This window comes from Leucoraja erinacea, chromosome 2 (genome assembly GCF_028641065.1).
Source record: "Leucoraja erinacea ecotype New England chromosome 2, Leri_hhj_1, whole genome shotgun sequence".
NCBI classification, from domain to species: Eukaryota; Metazoa; Chordata; class Chondrichthyes; order Rajiformes; family Rajidae; genus Leucoraja; species Leucoraja erinaceus.
Genome location: NC_073378.1, coordinates 65,428,011 through 65,452,736, shown reverse-complemented (window position 1 = coordinate 65,452,736; position 24,726 = coordinate 65,428,011). Strand labels below are relative to the sequence as shown.

General features: G+C 44.6%; 1 protein-coding gene across 5 annotated transcripts in view; it reads left to right on the top strand.

Annotated features, from left to right (window-relative positions):
* Positions 1-24,726, top strand: part of LOC129710935 (cadherin-18-like) — a 757,826-nt gene that overhangs the window by 694,811 nt on the left and 38,289 nt on the right. For all 5 annotated transcript variants that reach the window (XM_055658275.1, XM_055658245.1, XM_055658266.1 and 2 more), the window contains 3 exons: positions 9,082-9,249; positions 17,713-17,900; positions 18,007-18,260. In XM_055658275.1, the coding sequence (XP_055514250.1) occupies positions 9,082-9,249; positions 17,713-17,900; positions 18,007-18,260 (610 nt within the window). The remainder of the gene's footprint in view (positions 1-9,081; positions 9,250-17,712; positions 17,901-18,006; positions 18,261-24,726) is intronic.

The window sequence follows — 24,726 nt, the reverse complement described above, 5'->3', positions numbered from 1 at the left end:
CTCTCTCCATCTCAACTCACGCCTGGGCACCAAAGCAACTCAGGAGGCGAACCCTGAGCTCCGTCTCACAACAATCTGATGTGCACATCCGCCCACATTCAAAGATTTAATCTCCCGTCTCCCCGCAGTGTGTAGACATTCAATTAGAACATATTCAATTAAAACATATCAAACCTGTGTGTTTCAAACAAATCATAAGTATAACTGCTCTGGCACTGGATGGTGCGCATTTTCCCTTTGTAGGTCACATCAATAGATGCGGCCGCGCTGAATTCTATCTTTAAAACAAAGCCACAGGATGGAGAGGTCTTCTTTAACACTGTTGCTTATTAAAACATAGCACTGTTGCTTATTAAAACAAACCTTCAATCAGGATTGGCTCAAGAGTAACTCGTGAGACGAACTTGGAACATCGCAGAAATGACAAGTAAACGGCAAACTTGTCATACCCGTGGGAACTCGGTTAAACTCTTGATCATACACTTGCAATCTCGTACACAACCACAAGTCTTTCACTTGGGTTACCTCTTGTCTCAACTCGCAATGTGTGAACCATCCTTTAGCTTCTATAGGATCCCCCCTCAATCTTCTAAATTCTAGCGAGTACAAACCGAGTCTCTCCAGTCTTTCTTCATATGAAAGTCCTGACATCCTAGGAATCAGTCTGGTGAACCTTCTCTGTACTCCCTCTACGGCAAAAATATATTTCCTCAGATTTGGAGACCAAAACTGTACGCAATGCTTCAAGTGTGGTCTCACCAAGACCCTGTACAACTGCAGTAGAACCTCCCTGCTCCTATACTCAAATCCTTTTTCTATTAATGCTAACTTGCTTGATCCAAATCCAATTGCTGTTTTTTTCTGCAGAATTTGATAATGACTTGATTGCTTGTTGGAGGGAGTGACCCCTCACCCCCATTTTCTTTAATAGCCTGGTCATAGATGTAGCAACATATCCCCCTGCATCCCACTTTGACAGGGAAAATATTGGTCTTCCAGCCATTCTGGACAGCTTCAGTTGCCAGTTCAGAGTGCTTGGTCTTGTTCCTCTCATAACCATCTTCAACACTATCGTCCCATGGAACTGTCACTTCCACAACGTATGCCAACTTGGCTGTTGTGGACCACAGGACCATGTCTAGCCGTAGTGTTGTAGTCACAATGTCAGGGAGAAACACAAGCTTTTTTTCTAAGTCCACTTCCATTCTCTAATCCCAAGCAGGCTGCAGAATGCTTGCATCCTTTGATGTTATCTGGTGCTTGGAGGTTGGCCTGCTGGTACAAATGTTGTGAAGTGGACATTTCCTGCCGATGTTTGTGGGGAAGCATTTGTGATTTTACGCCTCTGTATGGTCCAATTCTACACGGCCATCGTAGAGTCTGTTCTCACCTTCTCCATCATGGTCTGGTTTGGCTCAGCCAACAAGCACGACACCCGGAGGCTGCAGCAAATCGTCCGATCAGCAGAGAAGATTATTGGCTGCAACCTTCCCTCCATTGATGAACTGTACACTGCAAGGGCCAGGAAGCGAGCGGGCAAGATCATCTCTGACCCCTCTCACCCTGGCCACAAACTCTTTGAATTACTTCCCTCTGGAAGGCGACTCCGGACTGTCAAAGCTGCCACAGCCAGACATAAAAACTGTTTTTTTCCACGAGTAGTTGCTTTACTCAACAACCAAAAATCTGTAGCCTCCTTTTGATCTGGTATTTTGTTGGCTCACATGCTTGATCAATGGTGTTTTATCATTAATGTCTTATTATTATTAATGTTTAGTGTTTTCTGAGTCATTCGTAACTGTCACTGTATGTCATGTTGTTACTTGTGTGCGGAGCACCAAAGCAAATTCCTTGTATGTGAATACTTGGCCAATAAACTTACTTACTTACTTACTGTTCCAGGATTGATGCCAGCTGTCTAAGAACTTGGTTATGCCACCAAGTGTAACGCCCTTGGCCGAGGCTCATAGTGCATCGTGTTAAAATGTGCCTTAGTGATGCAGGTGCTTGGCAAAGGTAGCATGCGGGGACTTCTCTGAATCACTGCTTCAGGTTCTGTGGTGAGGGTAGAACATCATAAGTGGCTCTGATGACAAAACTTAGCCAAGATCCTTCCATTTGACAGATGCTACGCCAGCTGAGTTTCCTCTTTTCCAGGCTCTCCCAGTTAATCCATTGGCCCGGCTTGGCCATTGAGATGGCCTTGGTGTGTTGCTCTGCCTCCTCCCATTTTCTCATCTCCTTCACCACGAGCCATCTCTTCTGCACTGATGTTGCCTTGTACCACTGAGGAGCTTTTGGGATGAGCCAGAGCCCGGCTCTCCCGTGTTGGACTTGGCCAACCACATCCCGGAAATGAAGAGCAGACTTTGCACTCTGAACGGCTTCAGATGGGGTCCACTTCCTCCCCGTTGCCACACGGGGGGCTGCTGTTCGAAAAATAGTATCTTCAGATTCAGTGAGGGTCATGACCAACCTTGCTTTAGTGGATTTGATCTCTTCCACAAGACCTGCAATGGGTAATTCCAATTTAATAATAATAATAACACATTATACTTATGGGCACCTTTCAAGGACTCCCAAGGACACCTTACAAAATTTAGTAAACAGATTACAAAACATGTAAGCGGAATGAAACAAAACAAAAAAAATAAAAACAAAATAAAAAAAAAAAATAGTAAAGACATCAACAATACACAATTCAAAGAGAGAGCAGCGGCAGCTAATCGCGCCAGCGTTCACTCTCACTTCCGGCAGCCATCTTGGAAACGGAACAATAAGAATCTTTAACATAAAAACATCCCCCCACAATGGTTTCCATTATGAGTGAAGGCACAATGTTCAGTCCCCAAACCCAGTTCACCCATAGTCGGACCTATTGAGGCCTCCACAGTTGCCTCTACGGAGGCCCGATGTTCCAGGCCATTCTCGCCGAGTGCGGTTGCTCCGGCGTCGGGAGAGTCCTCACAGCGGCTTGGGACACCAGGAATGGCCGCTTCCTTACCGGAGACCGCGGCTTCCGAAGCCGACAAGGCCGCGACGGTTGGAGCTCCACCATTGGCGATCTCATCGAGAGATCCCAGGCTCCCGATGTTAAAGACAGCGCCACCACCCGCAGCTGCCCGCTCCACAGACTCGCAGCTCCGCGATGTTATTTTCGTTGGTCTCAGCTCACCGGAGCTCCAGCGCGGCGACCCAGGCAAGGCATCGCCCGCTCCACTCCGCGATAGCGCTCCAGCGCTGTGCCGCCACCGAAGCCAAAGGTGCTAGGCGGTCCCACAGGAAAACGCCGTTCCAAGCCCGCTGATAGGCCGCGAGGACGGGTCGACGGTGCAGCCCGGAGAAAAGCTGCCTCTCCGACCAGGTAGGGACCTAGAAAGTAGTTTCCCCCCCCCCACATAATAAAGTCTAGACCTCCTAAAAACAAAACACAAAACTCACTAAAAATTAAGGAAAAGAGTGAAAAAGACGGACAGCTGCTGGCTAGGCAGCCGTGCCCCAAGATGGCGCCCCCTGAGTTTGCCACTCCCGTACAGTCCGACAGCACTTAAGCATTGTGGCAGTCCAAGCCACTGTTTCACATGTGTGTTGGTCATTCTTTCCAGCTTTTCCACTTTGTTGATGGGGATTTCAAACATAGTTAAAGGCCACATGATTCTTGGTAGTATGCCAAATTGGAAACACCACAGCTTGCGTTTTCCTGGTAGCAAGGTCTTGTTGATGTGAGCTATGTGTGTGACAGTATCCTTTTTGAGTTGTTCAAACTGCTCAGTGTCCTTGAGCTTTGCATCATACCATCGGCCCAAACTCTTCACTGGCATTTCTGAAACAGTTGGAGCTGGTATTCCATCAATATGAAATCTTTAATCCTTGACTTGACCTTTGACAATGGAGATGCTTCTGCACTTGCTGGGTTTAATCTTCATCCTTGCCCATGTGATGTTTTGATGACGTTTTTCCAGAAGTCTCTTGGTGCAGGGGACAGTTGTTGTTAGTGTTGTTATATCGTCCTTATTGGCTCGTATAGGTGGCAATCGCTGACCCTGCTGTAGCCGTTTCCCTCCCACAACCCATTTTGATGCTCTGATAATGAGCTCCATTGCCATAGTGAAGGTCAATGGGGAGATGGTGCACCCTGCCATGATGCCTACTTCCAGTGGCTGCGATGCTGTGGTAAAGTCTGATGTTGTGAGACAAAATTGCAGATCTTGGAACTAGTTTTTTTTACCAGATTTGTTATTATTGCAGGCACCTGAAAGAATTCAAAAGCAGTCCACAGTAGTGGATGAGGTACTGATTCATAGGCATTGGCCATGTCGAGGAAGAAGACATGCAGATTATTTTGTTCTTTCTTAACAGTCTGGATTTGATGCCATATGATGCTGGTATGTTCAAGGCATCCCGAGAAGCCTGCTATGCCAGCCATTTAGATTGACGTGTCAATGAAATGGTTTTGTTTCAGATACTTTGTAAGTCTTTTCGCCACCTCACTGAAAAAGATCTTGCCCTCTATGTTAAGAATATTTATTTGCCAAAACTGTTCGATGGTGGACACATTTTTTTCCTTTGGGATCAGCACTCCCCCCACTCTTTGCCGGGCTTTGGGGATAACTTGCTTTTCCCACACAACCTTCATGTTCCTCCCGAGGAATTTTAGAATATCTGGGGCATTCTTGTAGCCACTATACGGAACAACATTAGGGCCTGGTGCAGAGGCCGTTCTTGCCATCCTCATTATTTATTTTACCTCACTCAGCTTGGGAGGGCTGATGTCAAATTGTAGGGGTGAGATTGGTGGGATGTCAGCAGGAACAAAAATTGGTTCATCTTTTAACTCATCAATGTGGATGTTGCTGATGTGGCCTTCAACCTCCTTGTTTAACGCTTTCAGGGATCTGCTTTCCTCTTTTGTGAAAATGCCTTTCACAAACTTAAAGGGGTCTTTGTAGGCCTGTTCTTGCTTTTTCCTTTTTTGCGTAGTTTACTTAAATTCTCCAGCTTCGAGAGCCTCTGTTTTAGGTTCTCTTGAAGGAGATTGATGCCCTCCGTTTCTTCTGCTGTTGCTTTTTTCCATGCCTTCCTCAGGCCTCTTCTTTCTTTAACAAGTTGTTGGATTTCTTGCAGACGACGGGACTTGGGGGAGGAGGCCTATCTGTTCTGCTGATTTGTTCCATCTCACCAAATTTCTCCTTTCCATAGCTGTAGACTAGATCACCCATCTTCTCCAACTTCTTTTCTGCTGATCCCTTGATTCCACTTAAGATTAAGCTCACATCTGCATTGATGATTTCCCCACTCCTTGCTGTTAGACTTTGGCCATTTCGCCAACGGCTTACGTCCTTGCATGTTCTCCACTTTACGATGTGCCTGGTTGCGTCTTGGACTGTTGCCTGAAACCTCTGCCACATCCCATAGGGTGCTGATGCTCTGTGGACTGTGGATTTCTTCCTGCTGCTGAGTTTCATCCGACTGATTTGACCTTCCTCTTGACAGAATCTGGTCAATGCGGGGCCCTGGGTTGTGGACTTTCAAGAATTTCTTCCGTCCCTGATGAATTTTGAGACCACGAGTCGATGTTACTTTAGTCCAGCCACACCTACAGGTCTGAAGAACGTGTCCAGCTGCTTGTTTTTCAAGAGTTTTGCCACTTACTGATTCAATGTTGTGCCCGTTCCAAAGTTTGTTACCGGGTAGTCAGTCAATGAGTCATCTTGCGCCCCCACTCTCGCAGACTCTGGGGGTATTTCTTCTCTTTGAACGTTTTGTAGCCAAGTGAGGGTGGCTCTTGCGCCCTAACAAGGTGACGGAGCTAGCTGCCATGGGTAGCTAGCCCATAACAGCCCCGTTGGGGTCTATTTCCTCCTGTCAGCTGTCTCTCCAAGCTGTCACATGGTCTTTTCCTTGTCGTCAGCTGCGCTTTCACAGTAGTCACTGGTTTTCCCTCCAGAAGATCAGTAGAGCTAATAGGACTTGTTATTTCAATCCCTGGAATAAGTCAGCACTCTTGCTATTTGCAGTGGGATTGGAGTGATGAAAGGTAGGGTAGGTACGTCATCAGGGTCATCAGGTGGGCACCCTCCTTCTTTGACATTTCATTGATAAGCCCACAAAGTATAATTAATTAATTCATATGAACTGGAACAATGACATTCTTACTTGCTGCAACTTTACAGGCACATTAGACACAAGACAATAATACATCTACAGGAAATTTCCAGTTGTTCTAAGTAAACTGGTCCATGATATTACAAAGATCTAAGGATGTAGAGCCACTATACATGCAAAGCTTGCAGTGGTTTGGCCAGCATAGACTTTGGCTGAATAGCCACCTTCTCTATTGTAAGGAATCAATGGAATATGGGACTTTTGAAAAATAATTTAACATTGCAAAAGTGCTATTTAAACCTATATACATTGTGGCATCTGTCATGATGCCAGATCAGCGATGACTTTACTGGCATGCTCAGTAAAATAAACTCACACAATAGACTATTTCCAATGTGGAACAATAGTGACAAGATGGTCCCAGGTCCGCACAGGAGCGTAGTCCTTCATTGTCGCTGAGGAGACACAATTAATAAAGGGTCTTCCTCGTTCTATCCCTTTCTTTCTGTCTTTCTTTCTGTCTTTCTTTCTGTCTTTCTTTCTTACTCTCACTCTTTCCCCTCTCTCCTTTGGCTGGAACACGTGGATTAATAAGAGGCAAGGCTGAGAAGGTGTAGAGTATTGATCCAAAGTTCACTAATTGTATCATGATGTGGCTCATGCGACTGTGGTCTTAGCTCAGTCCAGAGTGCCAGTGTTTTCCAGCAGCCAGGCACTGATTGTAGGCTTTTTCTAGCCTGTCTGCTGGTGACAAGGGTCGGATCGGAGTGGACCTTGGGAAGGATATGTCGTCACAGTATATAGATGTATCATTAGGAAAATACATCAACTGGTATGATACTGGTGTCCACACAATGATACACTGTCAGGATCTGTTCTTGTAGGAGAGCGGTATTTTGAAGGGATGATTTACTTCTGCAACCAAATTAGCTTGTTCCTTTAGCATTAATTACCAACCATAACATTTTCAAAACAAGATTGCCACATGTGGTGTACATTGTTCATGCATGATTTATTCATAAATATACTGAAATAAATTAAGCTGTTGCCAATCCACGGTGAATGACCTTAAAAAGAGGCATATGCGTAGGTGCCCATAATAATAGTGCAAAAAGACAAGTTCCAAACACTTAATAAAACAAAAAAATATAATGGTGTGATGAGTGCTCTCATTAACAGGATAATGTTTATATGGCAGCAATTCCATCTGTACAGTTAAAATGAGCAGACACACTATTCAGTCCACCACTCCATCAATTAAAAAGTGAGGTTCCATACGGAAATGTTGTCCATTTTAATCTCTGTTGACATTAAAGCTGATTAAAATGAGTGGTTTGATTACAAGATCAAAAGGGTGAAACGGATCAACTAAATTGGCTCTAGCTTATCCAAAAAGATTAAACTTCTCTCCTCCTTTCCTGATATCTAACTAATTCCTGAATGATTTCATGTTTGTTTTTGCTTTTACTGCCATGCCTCGGAGATCAAATGACCGTGAAGTCATAACATCATACAGCACAGAAACAGTCTCTTCAGCCCAAACCATCCATTCCAATCAAGATGCCCCATTTAGGCTGATCCCATTTGCCCATGTTTATAGTCATTATATTTTTTCCAAGTTCTTGTATAATCTTTGCTTTCCTGAGTTTCAATCTACCTTTCTGTTCAGTTGTCCTGATTTGCAGGATTCCAAATTAACGCTAACCATATTATTAGTATCTTTGATTTCTACATGGTTGGGTCTATCTTTCAAGCTTAAATACCTCTTTTTTAATCTGAATTTTCCTCTTTACAATGCTTGGATGGCAGGAAGTAGAGTAGCAGCCCTTCTCTGAACTCATTTTGCTCAAAGTGTGGCTGTTGTACTCTCATTCCAGTATAATAAAAATTGTATCCCCTTTATTTACCAGTTAGTTCAGTGCTAAACCTATTATCATTCACTAAAAGTTTTAATTTATTTAACTTTGCAGTTCAGTCAACTTTGAAGTTATTGCATGATTATAAATTGTTGATGCAGAAGCCTTTCAGGTAGGATAGATATTAAAAGTTGTTGTCTTCAGGCAGAGTCAGGCATAAATTAATCATATTTCACAATATGGTAGTGAATAAAGTATTTTAATTACCTTGTGAGTCATTTACAGTCCTTGAAGATGTATATATATTAATGAAAGTAAACAGTAGATGATTTGGTTTGTCAGAATTCTCTGGTTAATTAAAGTTTAAAAGTTTGGAACAGAAATGTATTAATGAAGTATAAATCACATCAATTACGTTGGTGAAGTTTATTTTGTTTCTTAGCTGATGATATTCAGAGGAAGTTTTCTTATATATTTTATTAAACTTAAAGCATTATTTATTTATTTATTTGTTTGTTCCGAACAAGTAAAGACATAAATAGGAATAAATAACAACAACAAAATCGAAATAGTCAAACAATTGGACATTCCTAGGCAATATTTGCAAAGCAATGAAAAGCATAAAGCAAAATTTAAATGTCCAACAAGTAAATTATCATTTACTTAATTTGTTATTAGTTGATTACCAACACTTGCTTACTGATCTATTTTATTTTTTTATTTGACGGTGGGGGGGGGAGGTTGTTATACTTACTAACTCAAGACACTTATCAGATAGATAACACTTAATTGCCACAGAGGGTAGTTGAGGCCAGTTCATTGGCTATATTTAAGAGGGAGTTAGATGTGGCCCTTGTGGCTAAGGGGATCAGGGGGTATGGAGAGAAGGCAGGTACGGAGAGAAGGCAGGTACGGGATACTGAGTTGGATGATCAGCCATGATCATATTGAATGGCGGTGCAGGCTCGAAGGGCCGAATGGCCTACTCCTGCACCTAATTTCTATGTTTCTATGTTTCTAATCTCACCACATGCCTCTGTAGAATGGTATTTCTGCACAAAATAACCTGATATTTTCTCGGGAAACTAAAGAATTGTATTTCTTTCCACTGTTTTTGCAGGAATCATTAGGACGGCCTTACCCAATATGGATAGGGAAGCGAGAGAGCAGTATTCTGTCGTCATTCAAGCCAAAGATATGGCCGGACAGATAGGAGGGCTGTCAGGCTCCACAACAATTAATATCATGCTGACGGATGCCAACGACAACCCACCCAGATTCCCGCAGAGTATGTGTTCATTTTTAATCCATGTGATGCATATTCTAGTTACACTTTCTCGATAGAGTGGTATGTCATAATTCAGATGTATTTATGATGGCACATATAAGTGTATTGTTTTGACGGTGGCTCTTATTTCCTCACTTTGATTGACAGTTACATTACTAGTCAAGTTGAGTTTAATGTAATACAAGTGAGGTGAGGGACAGGCACAATGACATTCTGCAGCATTACAGGTACATGGACAACACACAAAAAATAAATGAGACACAAATTATCAAAGATTGTGAAAAGAAAAAGACTGCAACAACAATATATTAGTACCAATTCCAATTAGAAAACAAATCAATATCGCCATCTATATCTCTCGTTTTCCTTTCCCCTGACTCTCAGTCTCAAGAACGATCTTAACCCAAAACATTACCTTCTCTCCAGAGATGCTGCATGTTCCACTGAGTTACTTCAGCATTTTGTGTCTATCTTCGGTTTAAACCAGCATTTAAAGTTTCTTCATACACACATCAATCAGAATCAGAATGCTTTATTGTCATTGCATGTGTCACATTCAACGAGATTACTGTGTCTCTCCATTTAAAAAAACTTCAAACATTCACATACTCATAATTTTTACACTCCCTCCCTCCCCAAACCCACCCATGGATTCACATTTACATAAATTAACACTGTCTTCCACCCACCCTCCTTCCCCATAACCCGCTCCCGAGACAGAGTTCAGTTCCAAGATTGCTGATGGGCAAAAGCTGTTCTTGAGTCTGGCAGTGCGTGACTTTAGCGACCTGTACCTATTTCCTGAGGGCAGCAGTGTGAAAAGGTGGTGACAAGGATGTGTAATGTCTTTCACGATATTACAGGTCCTGCCTGCGGCATCTGGAGTGGTAAATGTCCTCCAGAGGGGGCACGGGGAGTCCAATGATACCCTGGGCAGTTTTTATCACCCTCTGGAGAGCTGCTCTGTCAGCTGCTGAACAGTTCCCAAACCAGGCAGTTATGCAGTAAGTCAGTATGCTTTCTACCAAACAGCGGTAGAAAGACTCCAGCAGTTTAACAGACAGATGGGCCTTCCTCAGTGTTCTGAGGAAGTAAAGTCTCTGTTGCGCCTTTTTTACAACTACAGCAGAGTTCACAGACCATTTAAGATCCTCACTGATGTTGATCCCCAGAAATTTAAAACTAGGCACCCTCGCCACCTCCTCGCCCCCTATCTCCAGTGGCCTGAGCTCCGCTCTATGTCGCCTGAAATCAGTGATGATCTCCTTTGTCTTTTTAGTGTTCAGAGAGAGATTGTTGCGAGCACACCACTCAGAAAGTCTGTGCACCTCCTCTCTATAGGCGACCTCGTTCCCATTTGAGATGAGCCCCATCACAGTTGTATAGTCCGCAAATTTTATGATCGGGGTGATGGGGCAAGCAGTCATGTGTGTATAGGGTGTAGAGGAGCAGACTGAGCACACAGCCCTGTGGTGCTCCTGTGCTGAGGGTCAGGGATGTCGAGGTGTAGGGTCCAAGTCTCACTGTCTGTGGGCGTTCACTGAGAAAGTCCAATATCCACCGACACAGTTGACTGCTGAGGCCAAGGTCTAGCATTTTTGTGATCAGCTTCCTGGGTATGATTGTATTAACAGCTGAGCTGTAATCAACAAAAAAGCATCCTAACATATGACCCCTTCTCCTCTAGGTGTTGTAGTGCAGCATGGAGGACAGTGTTTATGGCATCCTCAATCAATGGTAGTGTCCGTAGTGTTCTTGTACTGAAGTAGGATTAGGGTTGTGCAGGTTGGTTCAGTAGTAGTAGGAAATAAGCTGTTCCTGATTCTGGTGCTATGGGTCTTAAGGCTTCTGTGCCTCCTGCCCAATTTAACTGCGAGAAGAGGGCATGGCCTGGATTGTGGGCATCATTACTGATAGATGCTGCTTTCTTAATGCAGCGCATCCATGTAGATGCTGTGTATGCTTTCGATGCTGGAGAGGTCTATATTCTGTGATGGTGTGGGCTGAATCTAAGACTCTCTGCAGCCTCTTGAATTCCTGTGCATTTGAATTGCCGTACTCAGATAATGCAACTTCAAAGTAAAGATACTTTCGACCAGCAAAATGGGAAAAATAGCGACGATTCCCCTTGTATCCATTTCGTACAGCCGACAGGAACTTCTGGACTTCGGTTCCTGTTGCGGCTGCAACAACTTTTTGGGCGATCTCCGTCTTCCGTCTGAGCTCATCAGAGCAACAAAGCACCCGACTGGAGACCGCCAGGTGAGCCATGGGGTTGGAGACCGCCACCCGACCCGCGGTCCTCAACCGACCCACGGAGCTCAACCGACCCGCGGGGCTAGAGAACACCACCCGACCCGCGGGGCTGGAGAACGCCAGGTGAGCCCCGGGGCTGGAGAACGCCACCCGACTTGTGGAGCTGGATTACACCACCCGACCCGTGGAGCTCACCTGACCCGCGGAGCTGGACAACACCACCCGACCCGTGGAGCTGGAGAACGCCACCCGAGCCGTTGAGCTCACCTGATCCGCGGAGCTGGAGACCGCCACCCGACCCGCTGGGCTGGAGAATACCAGGTGAGACCCGGGGCTCGAGACCATCAGCAGAGCTGCGGGGCTGTAGAACGCCTGCGGAGACATGGAGACGCAGAGCAACGGAGCGGCAGAACACCAGCACACACCAAGCTAGCTCGGCCGACCAGAAGCACCAACAGACGGCGACGCGTATGAAAGCACCGCCGGGGACGCAGAGGTGGGTTAAAGGCCAGGTTAGAGCTAGCCCCACACAGGGCAGCGATTCCTAGCCTTTTCCTCGCCAACGTGCGCTCACTGGCAAACAAAATGGATGAACTCCGGCTAAGGATCACCTCCCACAACTGGATCAAAGACTGCAACATCCTGATCTTCACGGAAACTTGGCTCAACACTGACGTTCCTGATAGCGCCATCCAGCTAACGGGGCGTCATTTACTCCGAACGGACAGGACAACAGACTCCGGTAAGACCAGAGCATTTATGTGCATTTATGTAAACAAAGCATGGTGCACGGACTCCACCATCATCGAGAGTCACTGCTCAGCTAACCTTGAGTTCCTCTTGGTTAGATGCAGACCGTTCTATCTGCCCAGAGAGTTCACCTCCACTGTTGTGACTGCAGCCTATATCCCTCCTGATGCTAATGCCAAGCTTGTAATGATAGAGCTGCATACTTCCATTAGCAATCAACAGACGCACAACCCTGGGGCAGCCTTCATTGTTGCGGGTGACTTCAATCACTCTAACCTGAAGACTGTACTCCCCAAATTCCACCAACATGTCTCCTTCACCACTAGAGTAGACAAGACACTGGACAAAGTCTACACCAACATGGCTGAAGCTTACAAAGCCATCCCCCTCCCCCACCTTGGTCAGTCTGATCACGTCTCATTGTTCCTGCTCCCTAAGTACTCCCCACTCCTCAGACGGGTTAAACCCACTGTGAGGACAGTTAAAGTCTGGTCAGAGGAAGCGGACTTCACACTTCAGCAGTGTTTTGGAAACACTGACTGGAAGGCGTTTGCAGCCCAGGCCACCCTTGACGCCCACACGGACATTGATTCCTACACATCCTCTATTCTGGACTTTATAAACTCCACCATCAATAGTGTCACCTCCCTCAAACAGGTGACCATATTCCCGAATCAGAAGCCATAAATGAACAGCAAGGTCAGGCTACTGCTGAAAGCACGGGACACCGCTTTCAGGTCAGGCGATGCTCGAGCCTACAGCTCATCCAGGGCTAACCTGAAGAGGGGCATCAAGAAGGCCAAGCACTGCCATAAGCTCAGGATTGAGGAGCACTTCAATAATAACTCCGACCCCCGGCGCATGTGGCAAAGGCATCCAGGCCATTACGGATTATAGACCCACCAACACCACCCCCACATCCAGCGACGCCTCCTTCCTTGAGGAGCTTAATCACTTCTATGGCCTCTTCGACAGGGACAATCTAGAGACAGCCATCAAGGCTGTGCTCCCTGCCAATCACCAACCCCTCACACTCACCCCCTACGACGTGTACGTGGCACTGAGTAGGACTAGTGCACGTAAGGCTGCTGGCCCTGACGGCATCCCCGGGCACATGCTCAGGGCCTGTGCTGCGCAGCTGACAGACGTCTGGACTGACATCTCCAACCTGTCACTTGCCCAAGCAGTTGTCCCCACGTGCCTTAAAACCACCTGCATCGTGCTAGTGCCAAAACACTCCACTGCGGCAAGCCTCAACGACTTCCGCCCAGTTGCACTAACCCCCATCATCACCAAGTGCTTCGAGAGGCTGGTCCTGGCACACCTCAAAAGCTGCCTACCCCCCACACGGGATCCCTATCAGTTTGCCTACCGCAAGAACAGGAGTACGGAGGATGCCATCTCAACGGCACTTCACTCCGCCCTCTCCCACCTTGACAACAGAGACACTTACATAAGAATGCTGTTCATCGATTACAGCTCAGCATTCAACACCATTATACCATCTAAACAGATCACCAAACTCGGTAAACTGGGCATCGATCCCTCCCTCTGCAACTGGATACTGGACTTTCTAACCAACAGACCACAGTCTGTTAGGTTAGACAAGCACACCTCTTCAACCCTCACCCTGAACACCAGCATTCCACAGCGCTGTGTGCTGAGCCCCCTCCACTACTCCCTCTTCACCTATGACTGCACACCTGTACATGGTACTAACACCATCATCAAGTATGCAGATGATACAACGGTGATTGGCCTCATCAGCAACAACGATTAGTCAGCCTACGGGGAGGAGGTCCAGCACTTAGCAGCATGGTGTGCTGACAACAACCTGGCCCTTAACTCCAAGAAGACCAAGGAGCTCATTGTAGACTTCAGGAAGTCCAGGAGCGGCACGCACACCCCCATCCACATTAACGGGACGGAGGCGGAACGTGGTTCTAGCTTCAGGTTCCTGGGTGTTAACATCTCCAATGACCTCTCTTGGACCCACAATACCTCAACTCTGATCAAGAAGGCTCACCAGCGTCTCCTCTTCCTGAGGAGACTGAAGAAGGTCCATCTGTCTCCTCAGATCCTGGTGAACTTCTACTGCTGCACCATCGAGAGCATCCTTACCAACTGTATCACAGTATGGTATGGCAACTGCTCTGTCTCCGACCGGAAGGCCTTGCAGAGGGTGGTGAAAATTGCCCAACGCATCACCGGTTCCTCGCTCCCCTCCATTGAGTCTGTCCAAAGCAAGCGCTGTCTGCGGAGGGCGCTCAGCATCGCCAAGGACTGCTCTCACCCCAACCATGGACAGTTTACCCTCCTACCATCCGGGAAGCGCTACAGGTCTCTCCGATGCCGGACCAGCAGGTCCAGGAACAGCTTCTTCCCGGCGGCTGTCACTCTACTCAACAACGTACCTCGGTGACTGCCAATCACACCCCCCCCCCAGACACTCCTCCCACAGGAAAAACACTATGTCTGTATATATGCTAATGTAAATATTTATTCAAATCATATGCTATGTCGCTCTTCCAGGGAGATGCTAAATGCATTTTGTTGTCTCTGTACTGTACACTGACAATGGCAATTAAAGTTGAATCTGAATCTGAATCTGATGTAGACGTTTATATTTAGTGACATGCTAAATCTCATTTAACTTCCAAGAAAGTAGAGGCACTGTCGAGCCTTCATCATAATAAAAACCAAGATCACTTATGTGGAAACATAAGACCAACTTCCATGTCATACTGGGAAAAATATTAGCAGGATGACTCAAAGAACATCAAGATCTCAGTTGCAGGCTAGAGAGGGTGGAGAGATACAATAGTTCAATAGTGCTTCATTTGTCATATATGCAACTGCACAGAGAAATTGTTTTTGCATTCATTACACAGGCTGATGCCGCATTTGTGGCGCCATTAGTCAAAGCCCACTTGGTCTGCGCGCTCGATGTACTAGAGCAGTTCCCATGATCCAACGTTCCTCTCCTTTTCATGCCCAGCCATCTTTCATGTGGGCATCTCCTGCCACCTACCTTGAAGGAACTGGTGGCGTTATCTGAGGTTCTTGGGGTGGAGAGGGGTGATAGCGGTATAAAGGGGAGGGTAGTGTCTTGTGTTCTGTGTCTTGTGTCTACTGTTTGTGGGTAAGTGTGTCTGTTTAGTGTTCAGCCATGAGCGAATGGCGGTGCGGGCTCGATGGACCTGGTGGTCTGCTCTCGCACCTACTTTCTATGTTTCTATGTTTCTATCCCAGTTTATCATCCCATCGGCCTTTGCTCCTCACGTCCAACGTCTCCAGCTCCTTTCTGGTTACGATGTCTGATGAGCAAATTAGATAATTAAATAGTCTTATTGCCAGTCCTACCAACGAGCCTTCAGGTGGGCCGAGACGAGCCTTTAGGTGGGCCGAGACAAGCCTCTGGGCTGGTCCCTGGCCCTGCAGACCAACAGGTCTTCGAGCAAAGTCCTCCCCGACAAATCTTTGGGATGAGCACTGTGGTTGTGGCATCTCAAGAAGGCTTCCGCCGTGCAGCATCCTGATACAGTGAGGAAATTCTAGAGCTTAGCTTCTTTAATGAACAAGCAATGCAAGAAGGAATTAGGAGATTGAGAGGGGATCTTATAGAAACTTACAAAATTCTTAAGGGGTTGGACAGGCTGGATGCAGGAAGATTGTCCCCGATGTTAGGGATGTCCAGGACAAGGGGTCACAGCTTAAGGATAAGGGGGAAATCCTTTAAAACCGAGATGAGAAGAACTTTTTTCACACAGAGAGTGGTGAATCTCTGGAACTCTCTGCCACATAGGGTAGTTGAGGCCAGTTCATTGGCTATATTTAAGAGGGAGTTAGATGTGGCCCTTGTGGCTAAGGGGATCAGGGGGTATGGAGAGAAGGCAGGTACGGGATACTGAGTTGGATGATCAGCCATGATCATATTGAATGGCGTGCAGGCTCGAAGGGCCGAATGGCCTACTCCTGCATCTAATTTCTATGTTTCTATGTTTCTATGAATGCAGGAGGAGGCAAAGCTGGAGGAAGGTTATAAGGCAGTGCCATCGTACTGAAGAGAGTCACAGGAGCAGAGAGGAAGGAACTTAAGATGGAGACACAAGAGACTGCAGATGCAGGAATCTTGACCAAAACACAAAGCATCTACGGAAGGAGAAACTTGAACTTTCCATGTTGGGGAAGAGGGCCTGAAAGAGTTTAAAAACTTTTATCTTCTCTTTCCCAGTTCTGACAAATGCTCCCAGAAATCAAATGTTAGTGGTTTCCCTGTCCACATCTTCTGCCTGACCTGCCAAGGATTTCCAGAATTGTTGTAATAAATTTCATATTTAGAGCTTCACATCATATGCTTTAAAAAATATGGCTGGTAGTGGAGGAAATAAATTGCCTGGATTTCTATCCGATTTGTAGGTTGAGCATGGAAAAGTGAACAAACTTAACAGAGGAGAGGAAAACCCCTCTCCCACCAGGCAAAAGATAGAGAAATGTGAAAACGCACAACTCCAGATTCAGGGACAGTTTCTTCCCAGCTTTTATTAGGCAACTGAACTGAGCCATCTGACCAATAACTAGAGAGCAGTCCTGAGCTACTAACTACCTCATTGGAGATGCTCGGACGAACTTTCTTTGGACTTTACTGGACTTTATCCTCCGCAAAATGTTATTCATGTTATTCCCTTTATCATGTATCTGTATACTGTGAATGGTCTGATTGTAATCATGTATTGTCTTTCCGCTGACTGGTTAGCACACAACAAAGCTTTTCACTACATATGTGACAATAAACTAAACTAAACTAAACGGATCGTGTGATGGATGCCAGAACCAGCTACAACCCAAAACACTCAGAACCGTGTGGCTTGCATGTGGTGTTTAGTGGCTTTAACAGATGGGAAGAGTTTCATTGACAGCTAGGGCATCGAGAATGGAAGAGTGGCAGTGAATGAGCAGATCGTCGTATTTGAGGCCCGCAGGAGTACCTTCAAGTCGGTGAACACATCTGGCCCAGGAAAAAAATCCAAACCAGGATGTATGGTTGGAGCAGTAACTGCACAACTGCAGTAATTCAATTAAAATAATTGAAATATTCCTTCTGGTCAGAATCTTATCTCCTCCCAACCCCTCCCCCTATCTTGCCACAGAATATTCCCCCAACCTCTGACTTTCACAGACATTCATTGTAGCTGAGTTAACTTGAGCCAAACCACTGGCACAGTTCCTATGGGACATGATGTGATCTATGTATATTTTGGACAGATTTAGGAACAATTTGAAGATATATTGACCTGAAATACCTGCCAGGAACCTCTGGCTCACATCCATTTAGAAATAAAACACATAAAAACATTATTGTATGCTATATTTTGGTTTAACATGAGTGGTCTTTGTATCTGCAATGTGGTTCTGTCAGTAATTATCGTTACGTTATGCTCCTCTGTCTATTTGCAGAACACTACCAGCTCTATGTCCCCGAGTCAGCCATGGTGGGTACAGCTGTAGGTAAGATTAAAGCAATTGATCCTGACATTGGTGTGAATGCAGACATGAGCTACAGCATCATTGATGGAGATGGATTTGGCATTTTCACCATTACCACTGACAAAGATACCAGAGAAGGGGTTATTATTCTTAAGAAGGTAATAATAATTTATGTATCTGGATTTCAAAACTGGTCATTTTACATCCCTCTAAATTTAATGGGCTGTTAAATTGAATTATCTTTATGGTCTATTCATGCTTCAGCCACTGAACTATGAAAAGAAGAAAGTGTACACTGTGATGATTGAAGGCGAAAATACTCACATTGATCCTCGCTTTTGGAACATGGGCCCCTTCAAGGACACTGCCACCCTGAAAATCATTGTTGGAGATGTGGACGAGCCGCCTGTGTTTTCACTCCCCTTTTATGTGATGGATGTTTATGAAAATTCCAAACCAGGATCTATGGTTGGAGCAGTAACTGCACAAGATCCTGACAGTGCCAAGAGCCTCGTCAGGTATGACACTTCTATGTTCAATTAAAACTGTGTTCTGTGAGTATTTCAGCGAAAGTTTACATTTCAACCTTGTACATCAGCAAATTATGCTGAGATTATATAGTCTCTGCTGACAATAACGATAGGATTCCTGTGGAAAGGGTAATCGTATTACTGTTTCACATTTGTGACGTTTAATTCTCATTGCAACTCATCAATATAAAATGTTGACCTTGTTTCTGTTTCCACAAATGCTTTCTGAAATCTTGTTTCTGTCCAGCACTTTTTGTTTTATTTCTGATTTTAATCATCTGCAATGTTTTACATGAACAATATCTGCTGTGTTTTCTGATACTTGAAATTTTGAGTTGTATTCATATATACTCAATTATGGCATTCATTATATTGAAGGTTTTAAAGCTTAAATACTACAATTTTACTGTAGCCTGATGCCATAAAGTGATAGATTTACATATCAATCAGTAAAGAAGACACCTCTTGGCGAGCCGCAGAGTAGCTGAGGCTGTAGCCCCCGAGGGTTGGAGCTCACGGCCGAGGTCGAGCCCATACGCCGCAAATCAACAGAGCCAAGCGGCTGGGGCCTGGGTCAGCACCACGGAGGCACTCAGAGAGGACCCAGCAGTGATAGCGTAGAGGTCGGTGCGGCGGTCGATGATGGTGCCAAACGGCCGCTCCCTCCCCAGAGACCGCGGCTCCTGATGTCCACAGGCCGCGCTGGTCAGAGCTCCGACTCTGGTGATCACGGTGAAAGATTCCAGGCTCTGCAGTGTTTTAAATCCAGCGCCGCCCGCGGCTGGACGCTCCATAGACCGCAGCTCCTCGATGTTGGAGTCGGCGGTCACAGCACTCCGGAGCTTACCGCACGGCGACCCGGTAAGGCATCGCCCGCTCCGTGATGGTGTTTTAGTGCTGTGCCGCCGCTGAATCTGAGGTTCTGGCCAGTCCCGACAGGAAACGCCGCTCCAGTCCAATGGTAGGCCGCGAGGAAGGGGCAAAGAAGCAGCTCGGAGGGAAGCCGCCTCTCCGACCAGGTAGGGACTAGGAAATAATGTTTCTCCATTCCCCTCCCCCCACCCAGCACATAAAAGAAGACCTCCAACAAACATTTTTTTTAGCAGGACTAAAAATAAAAATTAAAAAGGGTGAAAAGACGGTCTGCAGGTAGAGCAGCCACACACAACAGCTCCCCACTCCTGCAGTTCGCCATCTAGAAAAGGTATAACAAAGGAGTTGCCAGAGGAAATTGTAAAGGCAGATGCGATTACAACGCTTATAATATTTTTGGATAGGTAACTTGGATAGGAAAGGAGGAGAGGGTTACAGGTCTAATATGAGCAAATGGGATTCGCATAGAAAGGTATCACAGTCAGCATAGAGATTTGGGCCAAAGGGCCCGTTTCTGAGCTGTACAACCTTATGACTCCCTGTTTGTTAACTGAGTTAATGGACAAGTGTGTGCTGCAGTTCAATGGAACAAATGGTGCTTTGAAGTGGGAATAAAACATGTTTTACATTGAATCCAGTAAAATGAAACACGCAGTCAGTGCTATCAGAATTATATGGGCCCATGATTTCTGCACATTATCACCATATTGTATTCCCAGGATGGTTGGAAAATAGAACTATGAAGCCAGCAGGGTCAAGCACTGAATATTTAGTACATTATAAAGATACATTATGATTCATTGGGCAGACTCACCAGTAACTCTTGCCCTGTAATGGATACAGTGTGATTTTGTTAAAACTTCAGAACTACACAAAAGAATGTAAACATAAAAATGCATTCCAATTGATCGATCTGTTGTTTCAGCATAAATGAAACAAGTATTGAATTTGAATTGAATGGAAGTGAACATTTCAGTTTGAAAAGAGAGACCTTTCTTTTTTTTGTATCCAGTAATAAAGATAATGTAAAGAGAGTATTTGACATGTGACATCAGACTGTATAAATATTATTTGGAATTTTCACATATATATCATTAAGATATATATGTGATACCTTTTTAATACTGCTGTTGCCTTGAATGACGAAATAATGATTTTTGCAGAAATAGCCCATATTAAGAACCATATAACCATATAACAATTACAGCACGGAAACAGGCCATCTCGACCCTTCTAGTCCATGCCGAACACATAATCTCCCCTAGTCCCATCTACCTGCGCTCAGACCATAACCCTCCATTCCCTTCCCATCCATATAACTATCCAATTTATTTTTAAATTATAAAAACGAACCTGCCTCCACCACCTTCACTGGAAGCTCATTCCACACAGCTACCACTCTCTGAGTAAAGAAGTTCCCCTTCATGTTACCCCTAAACTTCAGTCCCTTAATTATCAAGTCATGTCCCCTTGTTTGAATCTTCCCTACTCTCAGTGGGAAAAGCTTTTCCACGTCAACTCTGTCTATCCCTCTCATCATTTTAAAAACCTCTATCAAGTCCTTCTGCGCTCCAAAGAATAAAGCCCTAACTTAGAAACATAGAAACATAGAAATTAGGTGCAGGAGTAGGCCATTCGGCCCTTCGAGCCTGCACCGCCATTCAATATGATCATGGCTGATCATCCAACTCAGTATCCCGTACCTGCCTTCTCTCCATACCCCTTGATCCCCTTAGCCACAAGGGCCACATCTAACTCCCTCTTAAATATAGCCAATGAACTGGCCTCAACTACCCTCTGTGGCAGAGAGTTCCAGAGACTCACCACTCTCTGCGTGAAAAAAAAGTTCTTCTCATCTCGGTTTTAAAGGATTTCCCCTTTATCCTTAAGCTGTGACCCCTTGTCCTGGACTTCCCTAACATCGGGAACAATCTTCCTGCATCTAGCCTGTCCAACCCCTTAAGAATTTTGTAAGTTTCTATAAGATCCCCTCTCAATCTTCTAAATTCTAGAGAGTATAAACCAAGTCTATCCAGTCTTTCTTCATAAGACAGTCCTGACATCCCAGGAATCAGTCTGGTGAACCGTCTCTGCACTCCCTCTATGGCAATAATGTCCTTCCTCAGATTTGGAGACCAAAACTGTACGCAATACTCCAGGTGTGGTCTCACCAAGACCCTGTACAACTGCAGTAGAACCTCTCTGCTCCTATACTCAAATCCTTTTGCAATGAAAGCTAACATACCATTCGCTTTCTTTATTGCCTGCTGCACCTGCATGCCTACCTTCAATGACTGGTGTACCATGACACCCAGGTCTCGCTGCATCTCCCCCTTTCCCAATCGGCCACCATTTAGATAATAGTCTGCTTTCCTGTTTTTGCCACCAAAATGGATAACCTCACATTTATCCACATTATACTGCATCTGCCAAACATTTGCCCACTCACCCAGCCTATCCAAGTCACCCTGCAGTCTCCTAGCATCCTCCTCACAGCTAACACTGCCCCCCAGCTTACTGTCATCCGCAAACTTGGAGATATTGCCTTCAATTCCCTCATCCAGATCATTAATATATATTGTAAATAGCTGGGGTCCCAGTACTGAGCCTTGGGGTACCCCACTAGTCACTGCCTGCCATTGTGAAAAGGACCCGTTTACTCCTACTCTTTGCTTCCTGTTTGCCAGCCAGTTCTCTATCCACATCAATACTGAACCCCCAATGCCTTGTGCTTTAAGTTTGTATACTAATCTCTTATGTGGGACCTTGTCGAAAGCCTTCTGGAAGTCCAGATACACCACATCCACTGGTTCTCCCCTATCCACGCTACTAGTTACATCCTCGAAAAATTCTATAAGATTCGTCAGACATGATTTACCTTTCGTAAATCCATGGTGACTTTGTCCAATGATTTCCCCACTTTCCAAATGTGCTGCTATCCCATCTTTAATAACTGACTCTAGCAGTTTCCCCACTACCGATGTTAGACTAACTGGTCTGTAATTCCCCATTTTCTCTCTCCCTCCCTTCTTAAAAAGTGGGGTTACGTTTGCAGGAACTACTCCAGAATCTAAAGAGTTTTGAAAGATTATTACTAATGCGTCCACTATTTCTGGAGCTACTTCCTTAAGTACTCTGGGATGCAGCCTATCTGGCCCTGGGGATTTATCGGCCTTTAATCCATCCATAACTTGTTCAACCTTTCTCTGTAACTTAGTTGCTGAAACCCAGGCAACATTCTACTAAATCTCCTCTGTACTCTCTCTATTTTGTTGTCATCCTTCCTATAATTAAGCGACCAAAATTGTACACCATACTCCAGAATTGGCCTCACCAATGCCTTGTACAATTTTAACATTACATCCCAACTTCTATACTCAATGCTCTGATTTATAAAGGCCAGCACACCAAAAGCTTTCTTTACCACCCTATCTACATGAGATTCCACTTTCAGGGAACTGTGCACAGTTATTCCCAGATCCCTCTGTTCACCTACGTTCTTCAATTGCCTACCATTTACCATGTACGTCCTATTTTGATTTGTCCTGCCAAGATGTAGCACCTCACACTTATCAGCATTAAACTCCATCTGCCATCTTTCAGCCCACTCTTCCAACTGGCATAAATCTCTCTGGAGACTTTGAAACTCTACTTCATTACCCGCAACCCCACCTATCTTAGTATCATCTGCATACTTACTAATCCAATTTACCACACCATCATCCAGATCATTGATGTACATGACAAACAACAGTGGACCCAACACAGACCCCTGTGGCACCCCACTCGTCACTGGCCTCCAACCTGACAAACAACCATCCACCATTACTCTCTGGCATCTCCCATTCAGCCACTGTTGAATCCATCTTGCTACTCCACCATTAATACCCAACCATTGAACCTTCTTAACCAACCTTCCATGAGGAACGTTGTCAAAGGCCTTACTGAAGTCCATATACACAACATCCACTGCTTTACCCTCATCAATTTCCCGAGTAACATCTTCAAAAAATTCAAGAAGATTAGTTAAACATGACCTTCCAGGCACAAATCCATGTTGACTGTTCCTAATCAGACCCTGTTTATCCAGATGCTTATATATATTATCTCTAAGTAGATATTTTTTTTATTTGAACCATGTTTGAAGTTTGCATCAGAGAAGGTGTTGCAGCAGTCACAAAATAAATACAATATACTATATAGTGTCTGGTGGTTGAATGAAGGTTTGTAAATTTCCAACCCTCTGAAAAGACTCAGCAGTTTTCATGTTTAAACACAGAAGGGGGGTTGATATGCTATAAATAATTCAGCTTTGGCTTTCAACCAAAAATGATTTTTTTTAAACCCAGTGTTAAAGGATTTTATTCTCTCTCATTGCAGATTTTTTTTTAAATGGTATATGGAATGATGCTAAATCCACAACACATTCATCAATTTTTGTTGTAATCTTTAATTAAGGACATATATGTAAGTGGATTGAAAGGTGCAATTAAAATGGTATAAACCATTTCACCCTGGTGCTGAACATTGATTATAGGCAGGTCAATTTTTATTTGAGTGCTAACAGAAGACATCCAGGTATACTAAACCTAAAGGAGAAGACCCGCAGTGCAAAGGGTACTGGCAGGATAGTTGTTAAGCGCAAAAGAAATACAATGTTGTGAATACTCTTTTGAAGTGGGGTCAATGGCTGCTAGCCTCCCTGTTGCTGAAGGAAAAGAATGTTGCCTCTATAACCAACCTGAGATTATTTAATGCATGCAGAATGAGGAAAGGTATTCTATACTTCAGTACTGATTCATCCCTCATATTTGACAAAGCCATTAAAAAATATAAATTGAAAAATAAAGACAAAGGCTGAAAAAATCTGGGCAACTTTATAACGGCAGGAGGACTATTTAATTATGTAATTTGCTACTTTAAGCTATTAGCAATTTCATCTTCACTGCATATCTCATCAAACTAGCAAAAATAATGACTTCCCCTTTGATGACTTCGATTTAATTAGGGTTTACAATGCATTTTTTATTCACTTTTGATTCAGTGTTATGTCAAAATTGAGTTATATTGGCTGTGGGGTAAAAGTTCGAAAAGGGTCCTAAACTTCTGTTATGCATTTATTTGCTTTGGTATTGAGCATCATAGGATCATAAAGTCATACAACACAGAAGCAATTCCTTTGGCCCGCCCATCTATGCTAACAATCAAATTCCCATCAATTCTAATCTCCTTAACCAGTACTCACCTTCCATGCCTTGCCAGTTCAAAATTGTCACCCAGACATGTTGCCGGAGTCTTTGCTTCCACTGCATTTCTAACTCCAGTATGAATTGTACTTTTAAATTGTTAGATTTTAGAATGGGGTGCACCTTGGCAGAGAACAACCTTGCTTCTGAGTCAGAATAATGGTTAGTTTAGTTTAGTTTAGAGATACAGCACGGAAACAGGTCCTTCATCCCACCGAGTCGACACCGACCAGCGATCCCCACATATTAACACTATCCTACACACACTAGGGACAATTTCACATTGTATACAATTATACCAAACCAATTAACCTACAAAACTGTTTGTCTTTGGA